Raw genomic sequence first — 24919 nt, 5'->3', positions numbered from 1 at the left:
TGCCTTTTCTCTTAGCCTGGTCCCAGATCTGTTTGTGCTGTCTTGCCAACTCCTATGGCCATTGTCACGCCAAACATGAGCAAAGCATAGGAGTAGCCAAGACAGTACAAATACATATGGGGGATCAGGCTACTTTTTCTCACGCTGCCACTATAATCTGCCTATGTGGTGGTTCTACTATAAAGATATACTGTCTCATTACAGCCTGAGCAGGGAAGATGCTGCCATGGATCCATCTGTGTGTCTGTGGTGCTGTGTGTCTGTGGTGCTGTGTGTCGGTGGTGCTGTGTGTCTGTGGTGATGTGTGTCTGTGGTGCGGTGTGTCGGTGGTGCTGTGTGTCTGTGGTGATGTGTGTCTGTGGTGCTGTGTGTCTGTGGTGCGGTGTGTCTGTGGTGCTGTGTGTCTGTGGTGCTGTGTGTCTGTGGTGCGGTGTGGTTGTGGAGCTGTGTGTCTGTGGTGCTGTGTGTCTGTGGCGCGGTGTGTCTGTGGTGCGGTGTGTCTGTGGTGCGGTGTGTCTGTGGTGATGTGTTTCTGGGGTGCGGTGTGTCTGTGGTGATGTGTGTCTGTGGTGCTGTGTGTCTGTGGTGCGGTGTGTCTGTGGTGCGGTGTGTCAGTGGTGCTGTGTGTCTGTGGTGATGTGTGTCTGTGGTGCTGTGTGTCTGTGGTGATGTGTGTCTGTGGTGATGTGTGTCTGTGGTGATGTGTGTCTGTGGTGCGGTGTGTCTGTGGTGATGTGTGTCTGTGGTGATGTGTGTCTGTGGTGCGGTGTGTCTGTGGTGATGTGTGTCTGTGGTGCTGTGTGTCTGTTGAGATGTGTGTCTGTGGTGCTGTGTGTCTGTGGTGATGTGTGTCTGTGGTGATGTGTGTCTGTGGTGCGGTGTGGTTGTGGAGCTGTGTGTCTGTGGTGCTGTGTGTCTGTGGCGCGGTGTGTCTGTGGTGCGGTGTGTCTGTGGTGCGGTGTGTCTGTGGTGATGTGTTTCTGGGGTGCGGTGTGTCTGTGGTGATGTGTGTCTGTGGTGCTGTGTGTCTGTGGTGCGGTGTGTCTGTGGTGCGGTGTGTCAGTGGTGCTGTGTGTCTGTGGTGATGTGTGTCTGTGGTGCTGTGTGTCTGTGGTGATGTGTGTCTGTGGTGATGTGTGTCTGTGGTGATGTGTGTCTGTGGTGCGGTGTGTCTGTGGTGATGTGTGTCTGTGGTGATGTGTGTCTGTGGTGCGGTGTGTCTGTGGTGATGTGTGTCTGTGGTGCTGTGTGTCTGTTGAGATGTGTGTCTGTGGTGCTGTGTGTCTGTGGTGATGTGTGTCTGTGGTGATGTGTGTCTGTGGTGCGGTGTGTCTGTGGTGATGTGTGTCTGTGGTGCAGTGTGTCTGTGGTGATGTGTGTCTGTGGTGCTGTGTGTCTGTGGTGATGTGTGTCTGTGGTGCTGTGCAGTGGTGTGGGGCTATTTTAAGGTGCTGGAGCACACATTTCTTTTTCAATTATGTTATTATTTCTCAATCAAAGTTTGTACCAACAGATGCACCTTATTCAATATATTATTCACGATTTACCAGTGAAATGTCCAAACTCCGAACTGTATATTTTATGATATTTTTTTTATTTAACCTTTATTTAACTAGGCAATGACTGTTTACCAAGAGGCAAAAGGCCTCCTATGGGGACGGGGGCTGGGATTAAAACATTTATTTTTAGGACAAAACACACATCACGACAAGAGAGACACCACAACACAACATAAAGAGAGATCTAAGAAAACAACACAAAATGGCAGTAACACAACATGACAACAACATGGTAGCAACACAACATGGTACAGTAGCAGCATAAACATGGTACAAACATTGTTAGGCAAAGGACAAAGGGCAAAAAGGTAGATAAAACAATGTATCACACGAAGCAGCCACAAGTGTCAGTAAGAGTGTCCAGTCTTTGAATGTAGAGATGGAGATAACACCGTCCAGTTTGAGTGGTTGTTGCAGCTTGTTGCCAATCATTTGATCTCAATCAGTTTCATGGGAATATGAATTTAGATCTTCTTGAATGACTGTTTCTAAGTGAATTAGAGCCGATGGTGTTTTAAACTATTAGCCTTGTATTTTGTTTCAATCTAAGCATAGGCTATCCTACCTAGTGTTGCACGCTGTTGAGTTTTGGCTGCATTAGAAAAAAAACTGTGACTGTTCAGCTACAACGAGCGTCCTTAAAACTCATGAGCTCCAAGTCCATAACAAACTGTTTTGAGGACAGCAGTTTTAGCAACACCTCATAGAGTCTTTGGCTGTTCTCGTTAGGGAGTGAAGTTTTTTTTTATATCACACAAATTACCGAAATGACAGGCTAAGAATGGACAGAGAGATAGGCCTATGTGTTCATCTGATCATATTCCTCCAATGCCAAATCAGTGTGTTTTGATTGCAAACTGTCCCTGTTCGCAAATAATTACATCTGAGATCTGAGCATGCTACGTTCAAAAGTTAGGCCTACCTTTCCACCCCAGACAGAGTAGGCCTACCGTTCCACCCCAGACAGAGTAGGTCTACCGTTCCACCCCAGACAGAGTAGGCCTACCGTTCCACCCCAGACAGAGTAGGCCTACCGTTCCACCCCAGACAGAGTAGATCTACCGTTCCACCCCAGACAGAGTAGGCCTACCGTTCCACCCCAGACAGAGTAGGTCTACCGTTCCACCCCAGACAGAGTAGGCCTACCGTTCCACCCCAGACAGAGTAGGCCTACCGTTCCACCCCAGACAGAGTAGATCTACCGTTCCACCCCAGACAGAGTAGATCTACCGTTCCACCCCAGACAGAGTAGATCTACCGTTCCACCCCAGACAGAGTAGATCTACCATTCCACCCCAGACAGAGTAGGCCTACCTTTCCACCCCAGACAGAGTAGGCCTACCGTTCCACCCCAGACAGAGTAGACCTACCGTTCCACCCCAGACAGAGTAGGCCTACCTTTCCACCCCAGACAGTGTAGGCCTACCGTTCCACCCCAGACAGAGTAGATCTACCGTTCCACCCCAGACAGAGTAGGCCTACCGTTCCACCCCAGACAGAGTGGGCCTACCGTTCCACCGCAGACAGAGTAGGCCTACCGTTCCACCCCAGACAGAGTAGGCCTACCGTTCCACCGCAGACAGAGTAGGCCTACCTTTCCACCCCAGACAGAGTAGGCCTACCTTTCCACCCCAGACAGAGTAGGCCTATCTTTCCACCCCAGACAGAGTAGACCTACCTTTCCACCCCAGACAGAGTAGACCTACCTTTCCACCCCAGACAGAGTAGGCCTACCTTTCCACCCCAGACAGAGTAGGCCTACCGTTCCACCCCAGACAGAGTAGGCCTACCGTTCCACCCCAGACAGAGTAGATCTACCGTTCCACCCCAGACAGAGTAGGCCTACCGTTCCACCCCAGACAGAGTAGGTCTACCGTTCCACCCCAGACAGAGTAGGCCTACCGTTCCACCCCAGACAGAGTAGGCCTACCGTTCCACCCCAGACAGAGTAGATCTACCGTTCCACCCCAGACAGAGTAGATCTACCGTTCCACCCCAGACAGAGTAGATCTACCATTCCACCCCAGACAGAGTAGGCCTACCTTTCCACCCCAGACAGAGTAGGCCTACCGTTCCACCCCAGACAGAGTAGACCTACCGTTCCACCCCAGACTGAGTAGGCCTACCTTTCCACCCCAGACAGAGTAGGCCTACCGTTCCACCCCAGACAGAGTAGATCTACCGTTCCACCCCAGACAGAGTAGGCCTACCGTTCCACCCCAGACAGAGTGGGCCTACCGTTCCACCGCAGACAGAGTAGGCCTACCGTTCCACCCCAGACAGAGTAGGCCTACCGTTCCACCGCAGACAGAGTAGGCCTACCTTTCCACCCCAGACAGAGTAGGCCTACCTTTCCACCCCAGACAGAGTAGGCCTATCTTTCCACCCCAGACAGAGTAGACCTACCTTTCCACCCCAGACAGAGTAGACCTACCTTTCCACCCCAGACAGAGTAGGCCTACCTTTCCACCCCAGACAGAATAGACCTACCTTTCCACCCCAGACAGAGTAGACCTACCTTTCCACCCCAGACAGAGTAGGCCTACCTTTCCACCCCAGACAGAGTAGGTCTACCTTTCCACCCCAGACAGAGTAGGCCTACCTTTCCACCCCAGACAGAGTAGGCCTAACAACACAGACATTTATTTTTTACTGTTGGCTACTCTTCTTCTATGGCTTAACCCAATGAGGTCACACGTTTTTTCCCTAAAAACTGTCTGGGTTTAAACATATTCTATTGTACAGAAAGTGAATAGCTTAATTCATAGTGACAGAATTAGATTACTTCACAAGCAAAGTCCATTCTTTATCTCCTCGGCTATAGAAGGTTGTAGCTCAGCCTCTGAATGTCAAAGAAAGTAAACAATGATATCCCCATATGCATCGGAGTCATGTCTTTGCCGGATATTTTACAGCTTGTTTCTAGCATTGTGGACCAAAGCCCTGTTATAGATCACTTTACATAATCAGATCTGTTTTATTTTCTTCAAATTCTTAAGCTAACAAGGGGTAGGCCTGTGCTTTTTCAAATGTTCTTTAATAAAAGGAAGTCCTATGGCATACTCTCTCATTAATTTGAGTCTTGGTTTTAACTTAACAGACCTTCACAGACACAGAGGTAGACTATTTAAAGAGTGCATGGTGAGTGGAGGAATTGACCGACAAATCTATGGATATAACAGCTTATAGCCTAATTCTGTCTGTCAAACAGACAGAGTCCTACCTCTTATTTCTTAAATAGGAAGAAATAGGCTCCAACACAAAGCCCTTTCGTTGTTAGTAACGTCTAATTAAAATGATGGTTGAAATTAATTATGCCTTCATGAATTTGCCTACTTTCAGCACCATGAGCTGTCCATTTCTGATTGATTGTGCAGTGGCTGCTGCTTCACGTTTCAGCACCACAATGTAAATTACTTCAATCTGGCTTATTGTGAGGTTAACAACTCTGATAAATACATCAAGGACAAGAAACATATTGTTTTTATTCAAATCAATTACAGTAGTAGCAAGCTATTAAAGTTGACATCCGGTCCTCCGGTCATCTTTGAGCTCTCCTTCTAAAACTGAACAGAACATAGGCTTTAGGATAATATTGCGTTTTCTGGAATAGGCCTAATAAAATAAAAATGTTGGTTAGGCAGCACAAAAGAAATGATGCATCAGCATGATCAGAGCAGGCTGGGGCTCAGGGCTGGAACATCCATTACAGTGTGTAATGCAGCCTAGTTTTATTTACACCATCCCACTGTTGCATAAGAAGCATAATAAGCAACTCATTCTAAAACACTGAGAAATACAGAAATTTCATCAATTACAAATTACAGTGCCTTGCAAAAGTATTCACCCCCTTGGCATTTTTCCTATTTTTTTTGCATTACAACCTGTAATTTAAATGGATTTTTATTTGGAATTCATGTAATGGACATACACAAAATAGTCCAAATTGGTGAAGTGAAATGAAAAATATAAAACGGAAAAGTGGTGCGTGCATATGTATTCACTCCCTTTGCTATGAAGCCCCTAAATAAGATCTGGTGCAACCAATTACCTTCAGAAGTCACATAATTAGTTAAATAAAGTCCACCTGTGTGCAATCTAAGTGTCACATGATCTGTCACAGGATCTCAGTATATATACACCTGTTCTGAAAGGCCCCAGAGTCTGCAACACCACTAAGCAAGGGGCACCACCAAGCAAGCGGCACCATGAAGACCACGGAGCTCTCCAAACAGGTCTGGGACAAAGTTGTGGAGAAGTACAGATCAGGGTTGGGTTATAAAAAAACATCTGAAACTTTGAACATCCCACGGAGCACCATTAAATACATTATTGAAAAATGGAAAGAATATGGCACCACAATAAACCTGCCAAGAGAGGGCCGCCCACCAAATCTCATGGACCAGGCAAGGTGGGCATTAATCAGAGAGGCAACAAAGAGGCCAAAGATAACCCTGAAGGAGCTGCAAAGTTCCACAGCGGAGATTGGAGTATCTGTCCATAAGACCACTTTAAGCCATACACTCCACAGAGCTGGGCTTTACAGAAGAGTGTCCAGAAAAAAGCCATTGCTTAAAGAATAAAATAAGCAAACACGTCTGGTGTTCGCCAAAAGGCATGTGGAAGACTCCACAAACATATGGAAGAAGGTATTCTGGTTATTGAGGTTATTCTGGTTATTATTCTAAAATTGAGCTTTTTGGCCATCAAGGAAAATGCTATGTCTGGCACAAACCCAACACCTCTCATCACCCCGAGAACAACATCCCCACAGTGAAGCATGGTGGTGGCAGCATCATGCTGTGGGGATGTTTTTCAATGGCAGGAACTGGGAAACTGGTCAGAATTGAAGGAATGATGGATGGTGCTAAATACAGGGAAATTCTTGGGGGAAACCTGTTTCAGTCTACAAGAGATTTGAGAATGGGACGGAGGTTCACCATCCAGCAGGACAATGACCCTAAGCATACTGCTAAAGCAACACTCAAGTGGTTTAAGGGGAAACATTTAAATGTCTTGGAATGGCCTAGTCAAAGCCCAGACCTCAATCCAATTGAGAATCTGTGGTATGACTTAAAAATTGCTGTACACTAGCAGAAGTCATCCAACTTGAAGGAGCTGGAGCAGTTTTGCCTTGAAGAATGGGCAAAAATCCCAGTGGCTAGATGTGCCAAGCTTATAGAGACATACCCCAAGAGACTTGCAGCTGTAATTGCTGCAAAAGATGACTCTACAAAGTGTTGACTTTGGGGGGGGGGAATAGTTATGCACGCTCAAGTTTTCTGGGTTTTTTTTGTCTTATTTCTTGTTTGTTTCACAATAAAAAAGATTTTGTATGTTCAAAGTGGTAGGCATGTTGTGCAAATCAAATGACACAAACCCCCCAAAAATCTATTTTAATTCCAGGTTGTAAGGCAAAACAAAATAGGAAAAATGCCAATGGGTTGAATACTTTTGTAAGCCACTGTACATGATCCTCCTATGGATTAGATAAAACAAATACTAAACCCTCCCCTTGACTGAAATTGAAAAAGCATGACCCTCCCCTATTTTCCTCCAGGTACCCATTCTATAAATTCAGATCCATCTCTTAAGTCGGATTTGGCCCGCTCAAAGTGAGCGAGTGAGCACAGAGCATGTTGGACCAGAAAAGAGCTCGCCACTCAGTGCGTTCTCAATACTCACCCTACTTTTGCCACTTGTTGCTGCAGTTTGGCAGTGGACTCAGCGAATTGGTTACCTCTAGGCTGCTACACATACAGTGCATTTTGGAAAGTATTTAGACCCCTTGACTTTATCCACATTTTGTTACGTTACAGCCTTGTTCTAAAATGGATTAAACAGTTTTTTTCTCTTATCAATCTACACACAATACCCCATAATGACAAAGCAAAAACAGGTTTTTAGATTTTTTTTGCAAATGTATAAATAAAAAAAACTGATAAATCACATTTAAATAAGTATTCAGACCCTTTACTCAATACTTTGTTGAAGCACCCTTGGCAGTGATTACAGCCTCGAGTCTTCTTGGGTATGACGCTACAAGCTTTGCACACCTGTATTTGGGGAGTTTCTCCCATTCTTCTCTGCAGATCCCCTCAAGCTCTGTCAGGTTGGATGGGGAGCGTCGCTGAACAGCTATTTTCAGTTCTCTCCAGAGATGTTTGATCGGGCTCAAGTCCGGGCTCTGGCTGGGCCACTGAAGGACATTCAGAGACTTGCGTTGTCTTGGCTGTGTGCTTAGGGTCATTGTCTTGTTGGAAGGTGAACCTTCGCCCCAGTCTGAGGTCCTGAGCGCTCTGGAGCAGGTTTTCATCAAGGATCTCGCTGTACTTTGCTCTGTTCATCTTTCCCTCGATCCTGACTAATCTCCCAGTCCCTACCATTGAAAAACATCCCCACAGCATGATGCTGCCACCACCATGCTTCACCGTAGGGATGGTGCCTGGTTTCCTCCAGACATGGCGCTTGGCATTCAGTCCAAAGAGCTCAATCTTTGTTTCACCAGACCAGAGAATCTTTTTTCTCATGGTCTGAGAGTCCTTCAGGTGCCATTTGGCAAACTCCAAGTGGGCTGTCATGTGCCTTTTACTGAGAAGTGGCTTCCGTCTGGCCACTCTACCATAAAGGCCTAATTGGTGGAATGCTGCAGAGATGGTTGTCCTTCTGGAGGGTTCTCCTATCGCCACAGAGGAACCCTTGAGCTCTGTCAGAGTGACCATCGGGTTCTTGGTCACCTCCCTGACCAAGGCCCTTCTCCCCCGATTGCTCAATTTGGCCGGGCGGCCAGCTCTAGGAAGAGTCTTGGTGGTTCCAAACTTCTTCCATTTAAGAATGATGGAGGCCACTGTGTTCTTGGGGACCTTAAATGCTGCAAAATGTTTTGCTTCGACACAATTCTGTCTCGGAGCTCTACTGACAATTCCTTCGACCTAATGGCTTGGTTTTTGCTTTGACATGCACTGTCAACTGTAGCACCTTATATAGTGTGCCTTTACAAATCACGTCCAATCAATTAATTTAACAACAGGTGACTCCAATCAAGTTGTAGAAACATCTCAAGGATGATCAATGGAAACAGGATGCACCTTAGCTCAATTTCGAGTCTCATAGCAAAAGTCTGAATACCTTTGTAAATAAGGTATTTATTTACATAAGTAACAAAATGTGGAAAAGTCAAGGAGTCTGAATACTTTCCGAATGCAGTGTATTTATTTGGTTTGTCATTCTATCGTTTTCCATGGAATTTTTTGGGTAATTAAATATAATTTATTTAGAATTTATCTGAATTAATTTTCCAGAAATATTTTTACCAGCTCTGTGTATTCTTAAATTGAAGTGAGTTTGTTTTACTGAGGCAGCACTACAACCCTGGTGCTGTCTCTGTGGAACTGTCTCTCTGGAGCTGTGTTTCTGTGGTGCTGTGTGTCTGTGGTGCTGTCTGTCTGTGGTGCTATGTGTCTGGGGTGCTGTGTGTCTGCGGTGCAGTGTGTCTACGGTGCAATGTGTCTGGGGTGCTGTGTGTCTGGGGTGCTGTGTGTCTGGGGTGCTGTGTGTCTGCGGTGCTGTGTCTCTGCGGTGCAGTGTGTTTGCGGTGCAGTGTGTCTACGGTGCAGTGTGTCTGGGGTGCTGTGTGCTGGGATGCAGTGTGTCTACGGTGCAGTGTGTCTGGGGTGCTGTGTGCTGGGGTGCTGTGTGTCTACGGTGATGTGTGTCTACGGTGCCGTGTGTCTACGGTGCTGTGTGTCTGCGGTGCTGTGTGTCTGCGGTGCTGTGTGTCTGCGGTGCTGTGTGTCTGGGGTGCTGTGTGTCTGCGGTGCTGTGTGTCTGGGGTGCTGTGTGTGTGTGTGTGTGTGTGTGTGTGTGTGTGTGTGTGTGTGTGTGTGTGTGTGTGTGTGTGTGGTGGTGGTAGTGGCCATAGAGATACAGTGTACTTTTTCATTCTGTGATGGTGGCACAGTACTGGTGGTATTTAGTCAACATCTGGTCAGATGGCTCTGATTGTCTCTAGACCTTGAGCTGCTGGCAGAGATGCAGAGATGCCAGACTGATGCCATGTTTGATGCCGGGGTGAGTTGATGAAGAGGTACATTTCACCATGACATTCACCACAACCCACTTTTTCTGACCAGCAGACCTCTAGTAATTTAGTAACCTATGTAATCTTAAACCAACACAGTTATAGGGTTATCAATTATCTTTATCAATTTACAAAATGTACTTCGTTTACATTGGAGATCAACCAAATCTTCAAATTATCTAAATGGGTCTAAATGGGTTAATTTAGTATTCTTAATTTGAAGGGGGAAAAAACAATTTTCTGAATTCTCCTTAACATACACATTTAAAATACATAGATAGATTTTGGGATGCTGGTTTGAGGTTACCAAACACCAACGCCAATCCTTTCCACAAGAAGAGAGCGATTGGTTTCCACTTAATCCCAAAGTGAAGTGTCAGTTGAGATTAGCCTGGGCTGGGTTGCTATTTCAACTATGGATGGAAGGTTTAAATTGTCTGCTGTGCCTCTGTTTATAGTCAGTACTGGGAGTCCTCAGACTCCACCAGCCACCAGTGTGCTGCTAGCTACATCGCTGATTAAATTAGCTCTTTAAAGGAGCAATCCGGGATTTGAAAAACAACAAACAGGCCCAACCACTTATTTTGGGTAAACAGCTAAGAGATGGGGTTGGAGAAATGTAACCACTTGCAAATTCATGGATGTAAGGACTGGTCAACCATAGATCAAAATTATAGTTTTAACCATGTTTTGATATGTGGTTTTACAAACAATGGAGTGAAACAAGCTCATATTGACAGGGGTAAGAGAGTTGAACTAAGCTCATGAGGCATTTATATGTTACATTCTTTAAGAATCAATGGCTATATGTCATTCATTCCAAAGTCCAAAAATGGATGTATCAATCCCTGATTGCCCCTTTAAGGAAGTAATGAGGATTATTTCCAGATCCCAGCCTGTGTGTTAAAGCGTTGTGTCCTGTCAGCCTAGTTAGCCTATAAACCAAGGCAGGAGACCACACAGCCAGACAGACATAGAGACATGGAAGGGGAAACTCTGGCCCTCGCTGACTAGTAGAAATCACTTCCTGACTGCCCTTAAAGGAAGAGGCCCCTATACAATATGGGGAAACTAGACACCTTATTTAAGGGGGGGAATACTTTAGAAACAGAACAGTGGGAGACAGAGAGAGAGAGAGAGAGAGAGAGAAGAGAGAGAGAGAGAGAGAGAAAATATATATATTTGAGTTTCCATGGTCATTTCCATTGAGGCTGATGTCTATGATGTCTATGTTGGAAACCATTGGCTTGTTATGGCTAGGAATTTCAAATCCTGCAGGTCAGAAGGGTGTGTGTTAATGTATCTTATGATATAATGTGACATGACTGTGATTCACGCATGAAACAGGCTATATTTTACAGCACTGGTAACTTAATCTTATACCACAAATTTACTTTAGACCGTTTCAGTCAAAGCCTAATCAAAATCAAATCAATTAGCTAGTCAAGCTTGAGACCAGCTACTCTGGGATATTCACATATAGTTGGCCTTGTTTTACTGTAATTGGACTGTGTGTGTGAGACTGCACAGGGACCATCAGACATCTACCAGCGCCCTCCAGAGTCTAACATTGGACTTTTCACTGGAAAAGTTGCCTTGGTAGATTTAAACTAAACTGCAGTGAGTGGCTACACAGATTCTAGAGAAGAGAGTATGATGATCTCAAAAAACCCAGTCAAATCTGAATCATTAAAGAGTACTTATAGCAGCTAGAACAGCAAAAAAATAGACCAATACAATAGTCCCACAACAGGAGTTTATAAGTTACTGATATTTAATCAAAGCGCCTTGGACAGCTTGACACCAGATTCATTGTGAATTTATTCTTGGTGTAGAGATATGTTATCAGGGGCGCCTTATGAGGGGGGAAAAGTTAGGATGATTCTAAGGGCCTGTGACTGTCAGGGGCCCTAAAAAAACTATTAGAACATTAGGCAAAAATTGTTCAATATTAAATTACTCACCTATCATCATTAACAGAATATTTTATTTACAATGTACTAATAAAACTAACGGTTTCTTTTTCTTTCCTTGTTTTTGGCAAAAAGTAAACATCCAGAGAGCCTTTGTAATGCCCCTGACCCCCTATTTACATGAAATGGTTCGGTCCTGCCCCCAACCCAGGAAGGAACGGTACTTGCCAGCAGTGAATTGTGAGTGAAGAGTGCTGGTGGAGCATCATGTCTCAGCTTCCTAAAGAAAAATCTGGTTTCCAAAAATGAAAAGAAAGAAAAGAAAGACAGGAGAGAAAAAAGAAAGGGCGACAGTATGTCACCCAATTTTTCACAAAGGAAGGTGGGTGAAGTCCGTGAGTGGTGGAAATTAACCTGGTAAGGTTAGTTCAGTCCATAGTGAAATAGGCTTATTTTGCTCCCCTACCATTAGTTACTTAATATCTTCACAGAAACGTCTGAGTGTTTACATTTCGCTCCTCTTTTAGCCAACATTTAATCAATGCAGGCAACTTTTAGCAAGCTATTCATACTAAATCAGTTGTCCCCGCCCCTGCCTGGTGCCAGGCCCAACAGATGCAGCTTCAGGCTCAGCAGCCCCGTCTCCCCATCCCCATACCCCTGAACCAGCCCCGTCTCCCCATCCCCATACCCCTGAACCAGCCCCGTCCCCCCATCCCCATCCCCCTGAACCAGCCCTGTCTCCCCATCCCCATACCCTTGAACCAGCCCCGTCCCCCCATCCCCATCCCCCTGAACCAGCCCTGTCTCCCCATCCCCATCCCCCTGAACCAGCCCCGTCTCCCCATCCCCATACCCCTGAACCAGCCCCGTCTCCCCATCCCCATACCCCTGAACCAGCCCCGTCTCCCCATCCCCATCCCCCTGAACCAGCCCCGTCTCCCCATCCCCATACCCCTGAACCAGCCCTGTCTCCCCATCCCCTGAACCAGCCCCGTCTCCCCATCCCCATCCCCTGAACCAGCCCCGTCTCCCCATCCCCATCCCCCTGAACCAGCCCCGTCTCCCCATCCCCATACCCCTGAACCAGCCCCCGTCTCCCCATCCCCATACCCCTGAACCAGCCCCGTCTCCCCATCCCCATACCCCTGAACCAGCCCCGTCTCCCCATCCCCATACCCCTGAACCAGCCCCGTCTCCCCATCCCCATACCCCTGAACCAGCCCCGTCTCCCCATCCCCATACCCCTGAATCAGCCCCGTCCCCCATCCCCATCCCCCTGAACCAGCCCTGTCTCCCCATCCCCATACCCCTGAACCAGCCCCGTCCCCCCATCCCCATCCCCTGAACCAGCCCTGTCTCCCCATCCCCATCCCCCTGAACCAGCCCCGTCTCCCCATCCACATCCCCCTGAACCAGCCCCGTCTCCCCATCCCCATACCCCTGAACCAGCCCTGTCTCCCCATCCCCCTGAACCAGCCCCGTCTCCCCATCCCCATACCCCTGAACCAGCCCCGTCTCCCCATCCCCATACCCCTGAACCAGCCCCGTCTCCCCATCCCCATACTCCTGAACCAGCCCCGTCTCCCCATCCCCATACCCCTGAACCAGCCCCGTCTCCCCATCCCCATACTCCCGAACCAGCCCCGTCTCCCCATCCCCATACTCCCGAACCAGCCCCGTCTCCCCATCCCCATACTCCCGAACCAGCCCGTCTCCCCATCCCCATACCCCTGAACCAGCCCCGTCTCCCCATCCCCATACCCCTGAACCAGCCCCGTCTCCCCATCCCCATACCCCCTGAACCAGCCCCGTCTCCCCATCCCCATACCCCTGAACCAGCCCCGTCTCCCCATCCCCATACCCCTGAACCAGCCCCGTCTCCCCATCCCCATACCCTGAACCAGCCCCGTCTCCCCATCCCCATACCCCTGAACCAGCCCCGTCTCCCCATCCCCATACCCCTGAACCAGCCCCGTCTCCCCATCCCCATACCCCTGAACCAGCCCCGTCTCCCCATCCCCATACCCCTGAACCAGCCCCGTCTCCCCATCCACCCCTGAACCAGCCCCGTCTCCCCATCCCCATACCCCTGAACCAGCCCCGTCTCCCCATCCCCATACCCCTGAACCAGCCCCGTCTCCCCATCCCCATACCCCTGAACCAGCCCCGTCTCCCCATCCCCATACCCCTGAACCAGCCCCGTCTCCCCATCCCCATACCCCTGAACCAGCCCCGTCTCCCCATCCCCATACCCCTGAACCAGCCCCGTCTCCCCATCCCCATACCCCTGAACCAGCCCCGTCTCCCCATCCCCATACCCCTGAACCAGCCCCGTCTCCCCATCCCCATATCACTGAACCAGCCCTACTCCCAACTGAAGGAGGTAAGCAGTTGTAATGACATTCAGTCTGCAGGGGTCCGTGGAATTTTTTTTTGATGATATCCTTTCAATACAAGAATTCAAACATTGTAATAATTTTTTCCACATAATGATCATTATATGAAACAAAAACAGCCTATAGTCTATATTGGATGCTGGACAGTTCAAAGCATTGAGTGACTCAGTCTGTATAAGTGACAGCCAATGTTAAAATAATACCTTCAAGTCATATGGCCAAGGTATGTCTCCATGGCTTTGATGCAGACTGAAATGTGGTCATTTTCTGACATCTAGTGGTGTTGATACGCAACTGCAGGTAACTTGGGTCAATATTCTCCTGGATTCAGTGCTATTACATTTTTTCCGTGGTGCACGCAGTTAATAGAAGGTCAACTAAATGGTAATAACTGAAATGTTGGTTATGATGTTATTACAAATGGTATTATATTATAGGATATATTATCATATGAGTCATGTACACTCTACAGAGCCAGGACCCTCTTCAAGTGATCGTTTTGTCAGGGAGGAGTGTGGAAGTGGAGGAAGAGGTGAAAGACAGCAGATGATGAGGATGGAGCAAATGAGAGAAGGTGCACAGAAAGAGACAGACAAAGTGAGGATGTTGAAAAACAAGCTGATCAGTGACTTTGCTAGCAAGAAGGCTCAGCGCTGGGTTCTTGGTGGATAAGGCTGAGCAAAGGGCCAGTGATAACTGTTAAATGGCATGGCTATGGATATTGGATCACTACACACATGATGCCCACAGGCTGAGAACAAGACTGAGAACAAGATGTATCTCAAAGTAATGGATAGATTGCCATAACATTTGTTGTGCACAATCAAGACCCCAAGTGGAAGAAACATAGTGATTTGGTGACCCTTTGACCTTTCCTCTAGCACTACCATCAGGCCTTTTCATTTCCATTTCGTTTTCCATTTCCACTTTTACAGCTGCTTATTTTCTAGTTGGTATGTATATTTAGTTCAACAATCTGCTGCTGATTTGATTATTTTGTTTGTTATATCATTCTATAGATGATGATGTTAATTTATTTTAATTGAAGAGGTTAATGTATTTTTAAGTTATATTTATTTTAAGTTATTCATTAATGTTAAGAGAATTTTCCACTCAAGAATTTTACCATTAAAATTACATTTAGACTGTAAAAGACAGCCTTTAGCACATTTCTTATAGAGGGTATCAGTCTTGCATCAAATAGTGAATTCCACTGTATGCAGAATGTTGCATGCATGTCTGCACAGTGTTATATTTTCACAGCTCACTGTCAGTAAATATCGTACAGTAAATATTGGACTACAAGAGAGTTGCAAGCCTGCAAAGGTAGAGATATTTAAAGCTTTAAATGGGTCAATTGGGTTCTGGAGGTGTGTGGTTACAGCAATTGCGCAGGGTTGGTGTGGCCTGTGGTGGTGGGGCCCAATGTAATATCTTTTCATGGGGCCCAAAATCCCTGGCGGCGCCCCTGTCTGTTATATAGCTGTATATTGTTACGCTAGTCACAGAACTGTAATTCTGAGTTACTTCTCTACTAGACCTTTCATTACTAGACCAATAGAAGTGACCATGAGAGAGGGGTTACCGCCTGGTATAAGGTCATTTAACTGACGCGCTTATCCAGAGTGACTTACAGGAGTAATTAGGGTTAAGTGCCTTGCTCAAAGGTACATTGGAAGATTTTTCACCTAGTCTAATCGGGATTCAAACTAGCAACCTTTCGATTACTGGCCCAATGATCTTAACCGTTAGGCAACCTGCTGCCCTATAAATGAAGGGTTTGATTACAAAATGCGATATTTACATTTTCTGAAATTTTGGTGAATCAACTTTAATTAAAAATGCATATTGTGAAAGAGATAGAGCTGTTGTTTTTGTATCTTACCATGACATGGGCTAGTGAAAAGACAGACATGATTTTGTATCTTACCATGACATGGGCTAGTGAAAAGACAGACATGTTTTTGTATCTTACCATGACATGGGCTAGTGAAAAGACAGACATGATTTTGTATCTTACCATGACATGGGCTAGTGAAAAGACAGACATGATTTTGTATCTTACCATGACATGGGCTAGTGAAAAGACAGACATGATTTGGTATCTTACCATGACATGGGCTGGTGAAAAGACAGACATGATTTGGTATCTTACCATGACATGGGCTAGTGAAAAGACAGACATGATTTGGTATCTTACCATGACATGGGCTAGTGAAAAGACAGACATGATTTGGTATCTTACCATGACATGGGCTGGTGAAAAGACAGACATGATTTGGTATCTTACCATGACATAGGCTGGTGAAAAGACAGACATGATTTGGTATCTTACCATGACATGGGCTGGTGAAAAGACAGACATGATTTGGTATCTTACCATGACATGGGCTAGTGAAAAGACAGACATGATTTGGTATCTTACCATGACATGGGCTAGTGAAAAGACAGACATGATTTGGTATCTTACCATGACATGGGCTGGTGAAAAGACAGACATGATTTGGTATCTTACCATGACATAGGCTGGTGAAAAGACAGACATGATTTGGTATCTTACCATGACATGGGCTGGTGAAAAGACAGACATGATTTGGTATCTTACCATGACATGGGCTGGTGAAAAGACAGACATGATTTGGTATCTTACCATGACATGGGCTGGTGAAAAGACAGACATGATTTGGTATCTTACCATGACATGGGCTGGTGAAAAGACAGACATGATTTGGTATCTTACCATGACATGGGCTGGTGAAAAGACAGACATGATTTGGTATCTTACCATGACATGGGCTGGTGAAAAGACAGACATGATTTGGTATCTTACCATGACATGGGCTGGTGAAAAGACAGACATGATTTGGTATCTTACCATGACATGGGCTGGTGAAAAGACAGACATGATTTGGTATCTTACCATGACATGGGCTGGTGAAAAGACAGACATGATTTGGTATCTTACCATGACATGGGCTGGTGAAAAGACAGACATGATTTGGTATCTTACCATGACATGGGCTAGTGAAAAGACAGACATGATTTGGTATCTTACCATGACATGGGCTGGTGAAAAGACAGACATGATTTGGTATCTTACAATGACATGGGCTGGTGAAAAGACAGACATGATTTTGTTCAAAATATATTGCAAGGTCATTTTATTTTAGAGAAATAAAATGTGGTAACTGACCGACTTTTTGGTTACTGGCCCAACACTCTTAACCCCTAGTCTACCTAGCTATTTGGTGACAATGGATAGTTTCTGGTACTTACCTCAAATAATTAAAGTGTACAAACCTACTCTTGTCTCAATGATTCTCAAAGAAACTAAAATGTATTGAATATGCTATTATGAGTTAATTGCCATTTTAACAATTTCAAACTAACTACCTGCTAAATACCAGGATGTAAAATGAAAGGTTACCAATAGAGTATTAGTAATAGGTGCTTAAATGTAATACACTTTATTCACAAGTCTTACTTTTCTCACAGAAGGTTCCGGTCCATCCAGAGGAGCAGGTGCAGGCTCCACTGACATGGTCACACAGAGCCCCGTGCTGACACTGACAGTCCAGGGCACAGCCCCAACCATAGCTGCCCTCCACACACACTGTGGGAACAGGGGAGAGACACATGGACAGCATCAGACAGAGATATTACCAGCCAAAATATATACGCATTTGCTGCTGTAAGGACATGTGTTTTGTCACAGCACAAATATTGTCACAGCAAAGTAATCCTGCAGCAACAGGATTTTAACGTGTAGTCCATAATTTTGCTTGATCGATGGTTAGGCTATTAGCTGGCCTAAAGTAGGCTACAAGAAAAGTGCAATACAATTAATGTAACCGTGTGTTAGCGTAAGTTTTCAGTGAATTTATGTAAATCACAAAGCTCATCTGCAATTCCTGTGGTGCAGGAAAATTCTCATCAACAAAAGAGTGATCAAATTAAGATCCTACATCTGTAGAACACTTGCTTGAGCCAGATCTGGTCCAAAGATGTGCTACAGTGTATTACCTAAAGATGGCAGAATTTCCAAAGAAATGTCTTACTCTGTTCACAGTGGTCTCCAGTGAAACCAGCCTCACACACACAGCGTCCAGTCACAGCATCACAACTCAGGGCTCGGTCTGCACAATGGCACCTGTTGGAGCACCCAGAGCCCCAGGACCCCTCCTCACAGGCTGTGGAGACACGCACACACACACGCACAACATGTCGTTTTCTTTACCAACCTGTGTGTGTGTGTGTGTGTGTGTGTGTGTGTGTGTGTGTGTGTGTGTGTGTGTGTGTGTGTGTGTGTGTGTGTGTGTGTGTGTGTGTGTGTGTGTGTGGGCGCGCACCTGCCTGTGTGTATGTGTGATAGTGGTGCTTACACGTAGTGCAGTCGTGTCCTGTTCGGCCCGGGGGACATGTACAGTGTCCGGTGACAGGGTCACAGCTGGCATCAGGATGACAGACACAAGCACTCACACAGCCTGGCCCATAGGACCCTGTTGGACACACTGTGAAGCAGAGAAATAGTCAGGGTGAAATATAACACAGTATATCATAAGGTCTTTCTCTCTCGCAGTCTCTCTCTTTCCTTTACCCTCACTTTAGCAAGACTGTAGATGGTTGCCGTTTATTTGTTTCACTCACCAGTCTGGCAGAGTTGTTCTGTGTACCCAGGGTTACAGTCACAGACTCCTGTCTGCGTGTTGCAGGAAGCGCCGTTCTCACACGCTCTACATGGGAACTGGCACTTCAACCCCCATAATCCCTCTGGGCAGTCTACGGGGGGAGGGAAAACTCAGGGCTATAGCTACTGACCAGTTATAGACCAGTTTTGGTGGTCAGGTCATTTGGTCAGGATAAGCCCTAATTGAGATGTATGACCATCAAGACCACATGGTTTAACTGACTTCAGGTCATTGGTTTAAGAGCAGATGAAGAGCAGGTCTGATTGGTGGACCGATGTCTTCCAATACTGCTGTACTGTTTGAATTTAGATCCTCACCCCAGATTTGAAAAACAGTGAGGGACAATATGGAAGGAACGGCACGATATTTAAGTGATAGATAAATACAGTATAATAATGAGTAATAATACATTTAACAGTAATACAGGTATTAAATACTGAGTTATGAAGCATTCTAACTACCTTGTTGACAGGCCTTTCCTGTCTTCCCAACAGGGCAGATGCACTGTCCTGTCACGGGGTCACAGGGTGCTCCTCCACACACACACGTTTGGAGGCAGTTCTCCCCAAACTGACCAGCCCTGCAGGCTACATACAGATACACAGAGGACGGCATGATGGAGGGAGAAAGAGAGAGACAGAGAGAGACAGAGAGAAAGGGTTACACAAACCTTTCTTCATTTCCTGTATATCTCCCTCGTTGGGATCGTGTGCAGTAGCAAGGCGAGCTCAAAGTGGACTGATGTTGCATGGCCCCCTTTCACAACCTCGTGTCAATTCAAAGCTAAACAAAACCATAAAGAGATGGATGATTTGTTTGCTTTAATAAAAGGGAATCTCATGGAGGTCTGGACAATGCATTAGCTCTAAAATAACCCCTCCATGTTAACTTGTCCGGTCTGTAGGGAGACAGAGTTATGATTTAAACAGAGCTCCTGAACGTTCTTTAATGTCTCTGGACCATAGGAGAGACTAACGCTACTGAAACGTTCCACTGGTCTGTAGAGCAAGCTGCCAGAAGAGGAACACTATTGAAGCCTATTGAGCAAACTAACACACACATGTACGCATACGCACGCAGGCACTCACACACTCCCATTCATATTTCCACATTCATGAGGGAACAGTACAACATCGCTCTCTCTGAATGTAAGGTCAGGAGTTGTTCCTGAATGGACCAGGAAACACTCCTGTCCCTAGCTACATGCATTGTGGTTGGGGAGTCTCCTCCACAAGGGGGTTGGCTCACCCAGCTGACACAGGTTCCCATGGAGCCCTGCAGGACACCTCCAGGTGCACTCTCCACTCCTAGGGTCACAGGTCGCCCCACCTGGACAGTCACACTGCTGCCCACAGCCACTACCATAGAACCCTGGATCACACTCTGGAGAGAAACACACACAGACACACACACACGTACACACACACACGTACACACATACATAAACACAGGAGAGGAGCTTCACTATCATCCAGACAACCATGAAACAATGTCATTTTTCTTTTTCAATATCCTCAATATCTGTGTACTGTATTGTCTGAGCCAGAACAGCTAACCTTGCTGACACTGAGAGCCGTGGTGGCCAGGTTTGCAAAGACAGGTCCCGTTCTTGGGATGGCAGCCCAGGGAATGTTCCAGAACACAGTCACACTCCTCAGAGCAGCCGACACCGTGGGTCCACCTGGGACAAGCTGGAGAAGGGAAGGTACTGTCAGTACATCTCTAGAATCAGGGACCAAGCTACAGAAAGGGAATTGACATCATTTTCTTCATCCGTCACTACTGCAGTGTTCCTACAATCTGGTCCAAGATACACAGGAAGTGCAGGCTTTTGTTCCAGACCAGTACTAAGACACCCGATTCAACTGAACTGTTTAGTTTTTTAGTTGAATCAGGCTGGAACAAAAGCTCCAGAGGGCAGAAGAACACTCCTGTACTACATTAAGATGTCAGTCGTGGTGGCTGCTGGGTACTGTAGTCTAGAGGATATGGGTACTCACGCAGGTGGCAGAAGCGTCCGTACAGCCCCGGGGCACACAGGCAGGCTCCATAGAGACGGTGGCAGCGCCCGTTGTTGGGGCAGTTACACCTCCACCTACAGTGTTTCCCAAAGTATCCTTGTGGGCAACCTGTCAACATGTCAACAAGACACAGAAGAGTTGCACATGTGGTTAGACCAGATTTTGCCCTTCCAGCATGTAGCCTGGTCCCCAATCTGTTTGTGCTGTCTTACAAACTCCTATGGTTATTGTCACATTAATGAGACGGCACAAACGGATCTGGCACCAGGCTATGTCTACAGGGCAGAGCCAGTGCCTAACCTTATGGGTGGTGAAATCAACAGGGCCAGCTAAAAAGGATTAGCCACTTAAGGCAAGGTGACTGGTCTGTGTCTGGACTTGTACGTGGTGGAGCTGTGACATGGAGTGACATAAAAACATGCAGTGGGGAGGAGGGGAGAGGAGTGGTGGGATACTGAAGTGCCAGTAATAAGGGAAAAAAATGGTTGTGTGTGGACCCCTGTGGGGGAGCAGTCGACTGAGTGCTGAGGAGTGTGTGTGCGTGTGTGTGTGTGTGTGTGTGTGTGTGTGTGTGTGTGTGTGTGTGTGTGTGTGTGTGTGTGTGTGTGTGTGTGTGTGTGTGTGTGTGTGTGTGTGTGTGTGTGTGTGTGTGTGTGTCAGTCCCTACCATCCTCACAGAGCTGGCCCTGCACCCCTGGTGGGCAAACACACCTCCCGGTCACTGGTTCACAGGAGCCCCCATTCTGGCACCGACACAGGCTGTTACAGGCCTGTCCATAGGTCCCTACAGGACAAGCTGGGAGGGGAGGGAGGGAGAGAGAGAGAGAGAGAGAGAGAAAGAGTGAGGGAGAGAGAGGAGAGAAGGAGAGGGAGAGAGGGAGACAGAGAGAGAGGGAGAGAGAGAGAGACATTCTATCACTTGTCTTTCATATTATCTTCTCCACATGAGGGTCTTTCTTAGCTTTTTGCATTTCCCACATTAATCCCACATGGTTTGTATAGAAATTACCACACAACCCAGCTGGACCTTTTAAATGGGTTCAGTAAAAGCCAGTCAACATTCCATGTCACACTTCTTGTGCACAACTATTTTATGAATCTCTGAGGGAAAATGTGTCAGTTAGCAATTAGTCATGTTTGTAGCCATGTGGCAAGCTAGGCTAGTGCAAAATCAGTACATAACACATTCTGTGTCACGTCCTGACCCTAGTAAGATGTCATTTTCTATAGTAGAGTAGGGCAGAGCGTGACAGGGGGTGTTTTGGGTTGTTCTATGTTGTCTATTTCTATGTTTAAGTTCTAGTTAGTCTATTTCTATGTTGGGATTGTTTGGGGTTGATCTCTAATTGGAGGCAGCTGATCCTCATTGCCTCTGATTAGAGATCATATTTAAGTAGGAGTTTTTCTCATTGTTGTTTGTGGGTTATCTTTTGAGTAGTGTGTTTTCCTCTCTGCGTCACGGTTTGTTGTTTTTGTATATTTAAGTGTATTGCATTCAGTTTCACGTTTAATAAATATGTGGAACTACGAACACACTGCATTTTGGTCCGCTCCTTCGAACAGCCGTGACATTCTGAGAACTGAATATTCTTGGTATAAAGATCTTTACTTTACTTCTATTCCTCTCTGGTTACACTGTATCCAGGCAAACACAGCACTGCCTTCCATATCTAACACATGCTGTCATGCAAAATGCAATAGCATGTCTACATGAGTGTACAACATGAGTGTACATTATGAAGACCAGCTCTTTCCATGACATAGCAAAGGGGATACCTAGTCAGTTGCAAAACTGAATGCAGTAAACCCTTGAGGCTGTTCTGGGTGCAACTCAATAGCAGGAAGGTGTTCTTAATATTTTTCCCACTCAGTGTATAATAATATTCTCTTCTCAACATGGTAGTTGTCTTCTTCCCAAGCTAACGATTAAAACCTAATGAGATGACAAAAATGGCCATTCTCTGCTATGTTTTCAATCTTCCCCACTGGTCAGGGAAAATGGCCTCATCATAACCTAACTCTTCCTGGTGTGAATTTGAACACTAGCCCAAAGGAGCATGTTTAAATGTATAACAATGACTGATTGTAATGGATTTATCCCCATGTGGCTCCACAATTCCAAACATAATTATATCCCTGGTTCAGGTCCAGCCCAAAGACACTCATTAATCATGCTTGGTTGTGAAACAATGGCTTCTGGTCTCTTTCTAACACAGTGTTTGACAGTGGACATCCCTGGCCTGGAGGCTGTATTCTGTGGGGCGCTTGGCCATTCTCCAGGCAAGATCTGGGTTCAAATACCTAACCCTGAGGACTAACCAATCAAATAACTGTCTGCTCAATAATATGCACTGAATAACACTGAAACTCTATCAGGTGATTGATGATTTCCAAGGGTTACAGTGATAATAAGAGATGCTGGGGAGAGGAGAGGAGAGGAGAGCGACTTACTCTCGTTGCAGATTACGCCAGTCCATCCAGGTGTACATTCACAGCGGTCTCTGTCCGCACCACACACTGCTCCGTTCTCACAGTCAGCACAGCTCACACCGCAGTCATAACCAAAGGAATCATCTAGACACACTGAGACACACGCGCACATAGTCCTGTAAAACCATGGCATGATTTACAGTTTTTGCCACATGAGGTTGGTCCAATGTCTGAGACAGAGTATGTGTGATAACGTTGATCATCAACCAGACGTGTAAGCACTGATTTGCTACCTATGTGGCTGACCAGGGTGAGTTCCCCTCTCTGTGCCTCTTCCTCCTCATCATCACCATAGGGTGAGTGCAGGGCTGCAGTGTACTGTAGGAGCTGAGGGGGCTGTCGGAACAGCAGATCTGGCAACCTGTGGACTCCCAGATCCTCCTCTGGGTCATCCTCCTCTTCCTCGTCATCCAGGTCACTGTCGTACAGCGCTGCATTGGGACAGACAGACAGACAGACAGACAGACAGACAGACAGACAGACAGACAGACAGACAGACAGACAGACAGACAGACAGACAGGTGGAGAGGAGACACTGAACACTTTCACATTCAGCACATTTACATTACATCTAACTATACTATACTGTATTACACTATACTATATTATACTATACTATACTGTATTATACTATACTATATTATACTCTACTATACTACACGGAACTATAATATACACTGCTCAAAAAAATAAAGGGAACACTTAAACAACACAATGTAACTCCAAGTCAATCACACTTCTGTGAAATCAAACTGTCCACTTAGGAAGCAACACTGATTGACAATAAATTTCACATGCTGTTGTGCAAATGGAATAGACAACAGGTGGAAATTATAGGCAATTAGCAAGACACCCCCAATAAAGGAGTGGTTCTGCAGGTGGGGACCACAGACCACTTCTCAGTTCCTATGCTTCCTGGCTGATGTTTTGGTCACTTATGAATGCTGGCGGTGCTTTCACTCTAGTGGTAGCATGAGACGGAGTCTACAACCCACACAAGTGGCTCAGGTAGTGCAGCTCATCCAGGATGGCACATCAATGCGAGCTGTGGCAAGAAGGTTTGCTGTGTCTGTCAGCGCAGTGTCCAAAGCATGGAGGCGCTACCAGGAGACAGGCCAGTACATCAGGAGATGTGGAGGAGGTCGTAGGAGGGCAACAACCCAGCAGCAGGACCGCTACCTCCGCCTTTGTGCAAGGAGGAGCAGGAGAAGCACTGCCAGAGCCCTGCAAAATGACCTCCAGCAGGCCACAAATGTGCATGTGTCTGCTCAAACGGTCAGAAACAGACTCCATGAGGGTGGTATGAGGGCCCGACGTCCACAGGTGGGGGTTGTGCTTACAGCCCAACACCGTGCAGGACGTTTGGCATTTGCCAGAGAACACCAAGATTGGCAAATTCGCCACTGGCGTCCTGTGCTCTTCACAGATGAAAGCAGGTTCACACTGAGCACGTGACAGACGTGACAGAGTCTGGAGACGCCGTGGAGAACGTTCTGCTGCCTGCAACATCCTCCAGCATGACCGGTTTGGCGGTGGGTCAGTCATGGTGTGGGGTGGCATTTCTTTGGGGGGCCGCACAGCCCTCCATGTGCTCGCTAGAGGTAGCCTGACTGCCATTAGGTACCGAGATGAGATCCTCAGACCCCTTGTGAGACCATATGCTGGTGCGGTTGGCCCTGGGTTCCTCCTAATGCAAGACAATGCTAGACCTCATGTGGCTGGAGTGTGTCAGCAGTTCTCGCAAGAGGAAGGCATTGATGCTATGGACT

General features: G+C 46.5%; 1 protein-coding gene across 1 annotated transcript in view; it reads right to left on the bottom strand.

The window, feature by feature from the left end:
• The window catches only part of LOC106612564 (multiple epidermal growth factor-like domains protein 6), a 112872-nt gene that overhangs the window by 30085 nt on the left and 57868 nt on the right, over positions 1-24919 (bottom strand). The window contains exons 13-23 of the mRNA XM_014213832.2: positions 23384-23581; positions 23112-23243; positions 21328-21456; positions 20640-20768; positions 20196-20330; positions 19888-20022; positions 19101-19226; positions 18599-18730; positions 18334-18462; positions 18010-18141; positions 17436-17564 (exon numbers count right to left, since the gene is read on the bottom strand). Of these exons, the coding sequence (XP_014069307.2) occupies positions 17436-17564; positions 18010-18141; positions 18334-18462; positions 18599-18730; positions 19101-19226; positions 19888-20022; positions 20196-20330; positions 20640-20768; positions 21328-21456; positions 23112-23243; positions 23384-23581 (1506 nt within the window). The remainder of the gene's footprint in view (positions 1-17435; positions 17565-18009; positions 18142-18333; positions 18463-18598; positions 18731-19100; positions 19227-19887; positions 20023-20195; positions 20331-20639; positions 20769-21327; positions 21457-23111; positions 23244-23383; positions 23582-24919) is intronic.

The sequence above is a fragment of the Salmo salar genome, chromosome ssa09 (genome assembly GCF_905237065.1).
Source record: "Salmo salar chromosome ssa09, Ssal_v3.1, whole genome shotgun sequence".
NCBI classification, from domain to species: Eukaryota; Metazoa; Chordata; class Actinopteri; order Salmoniformes; family Salmonidae; genus Salmo; species Salmo salar.
This window is presented reverse-complemented; position numbering and strand designations above follow the sequence as displayed.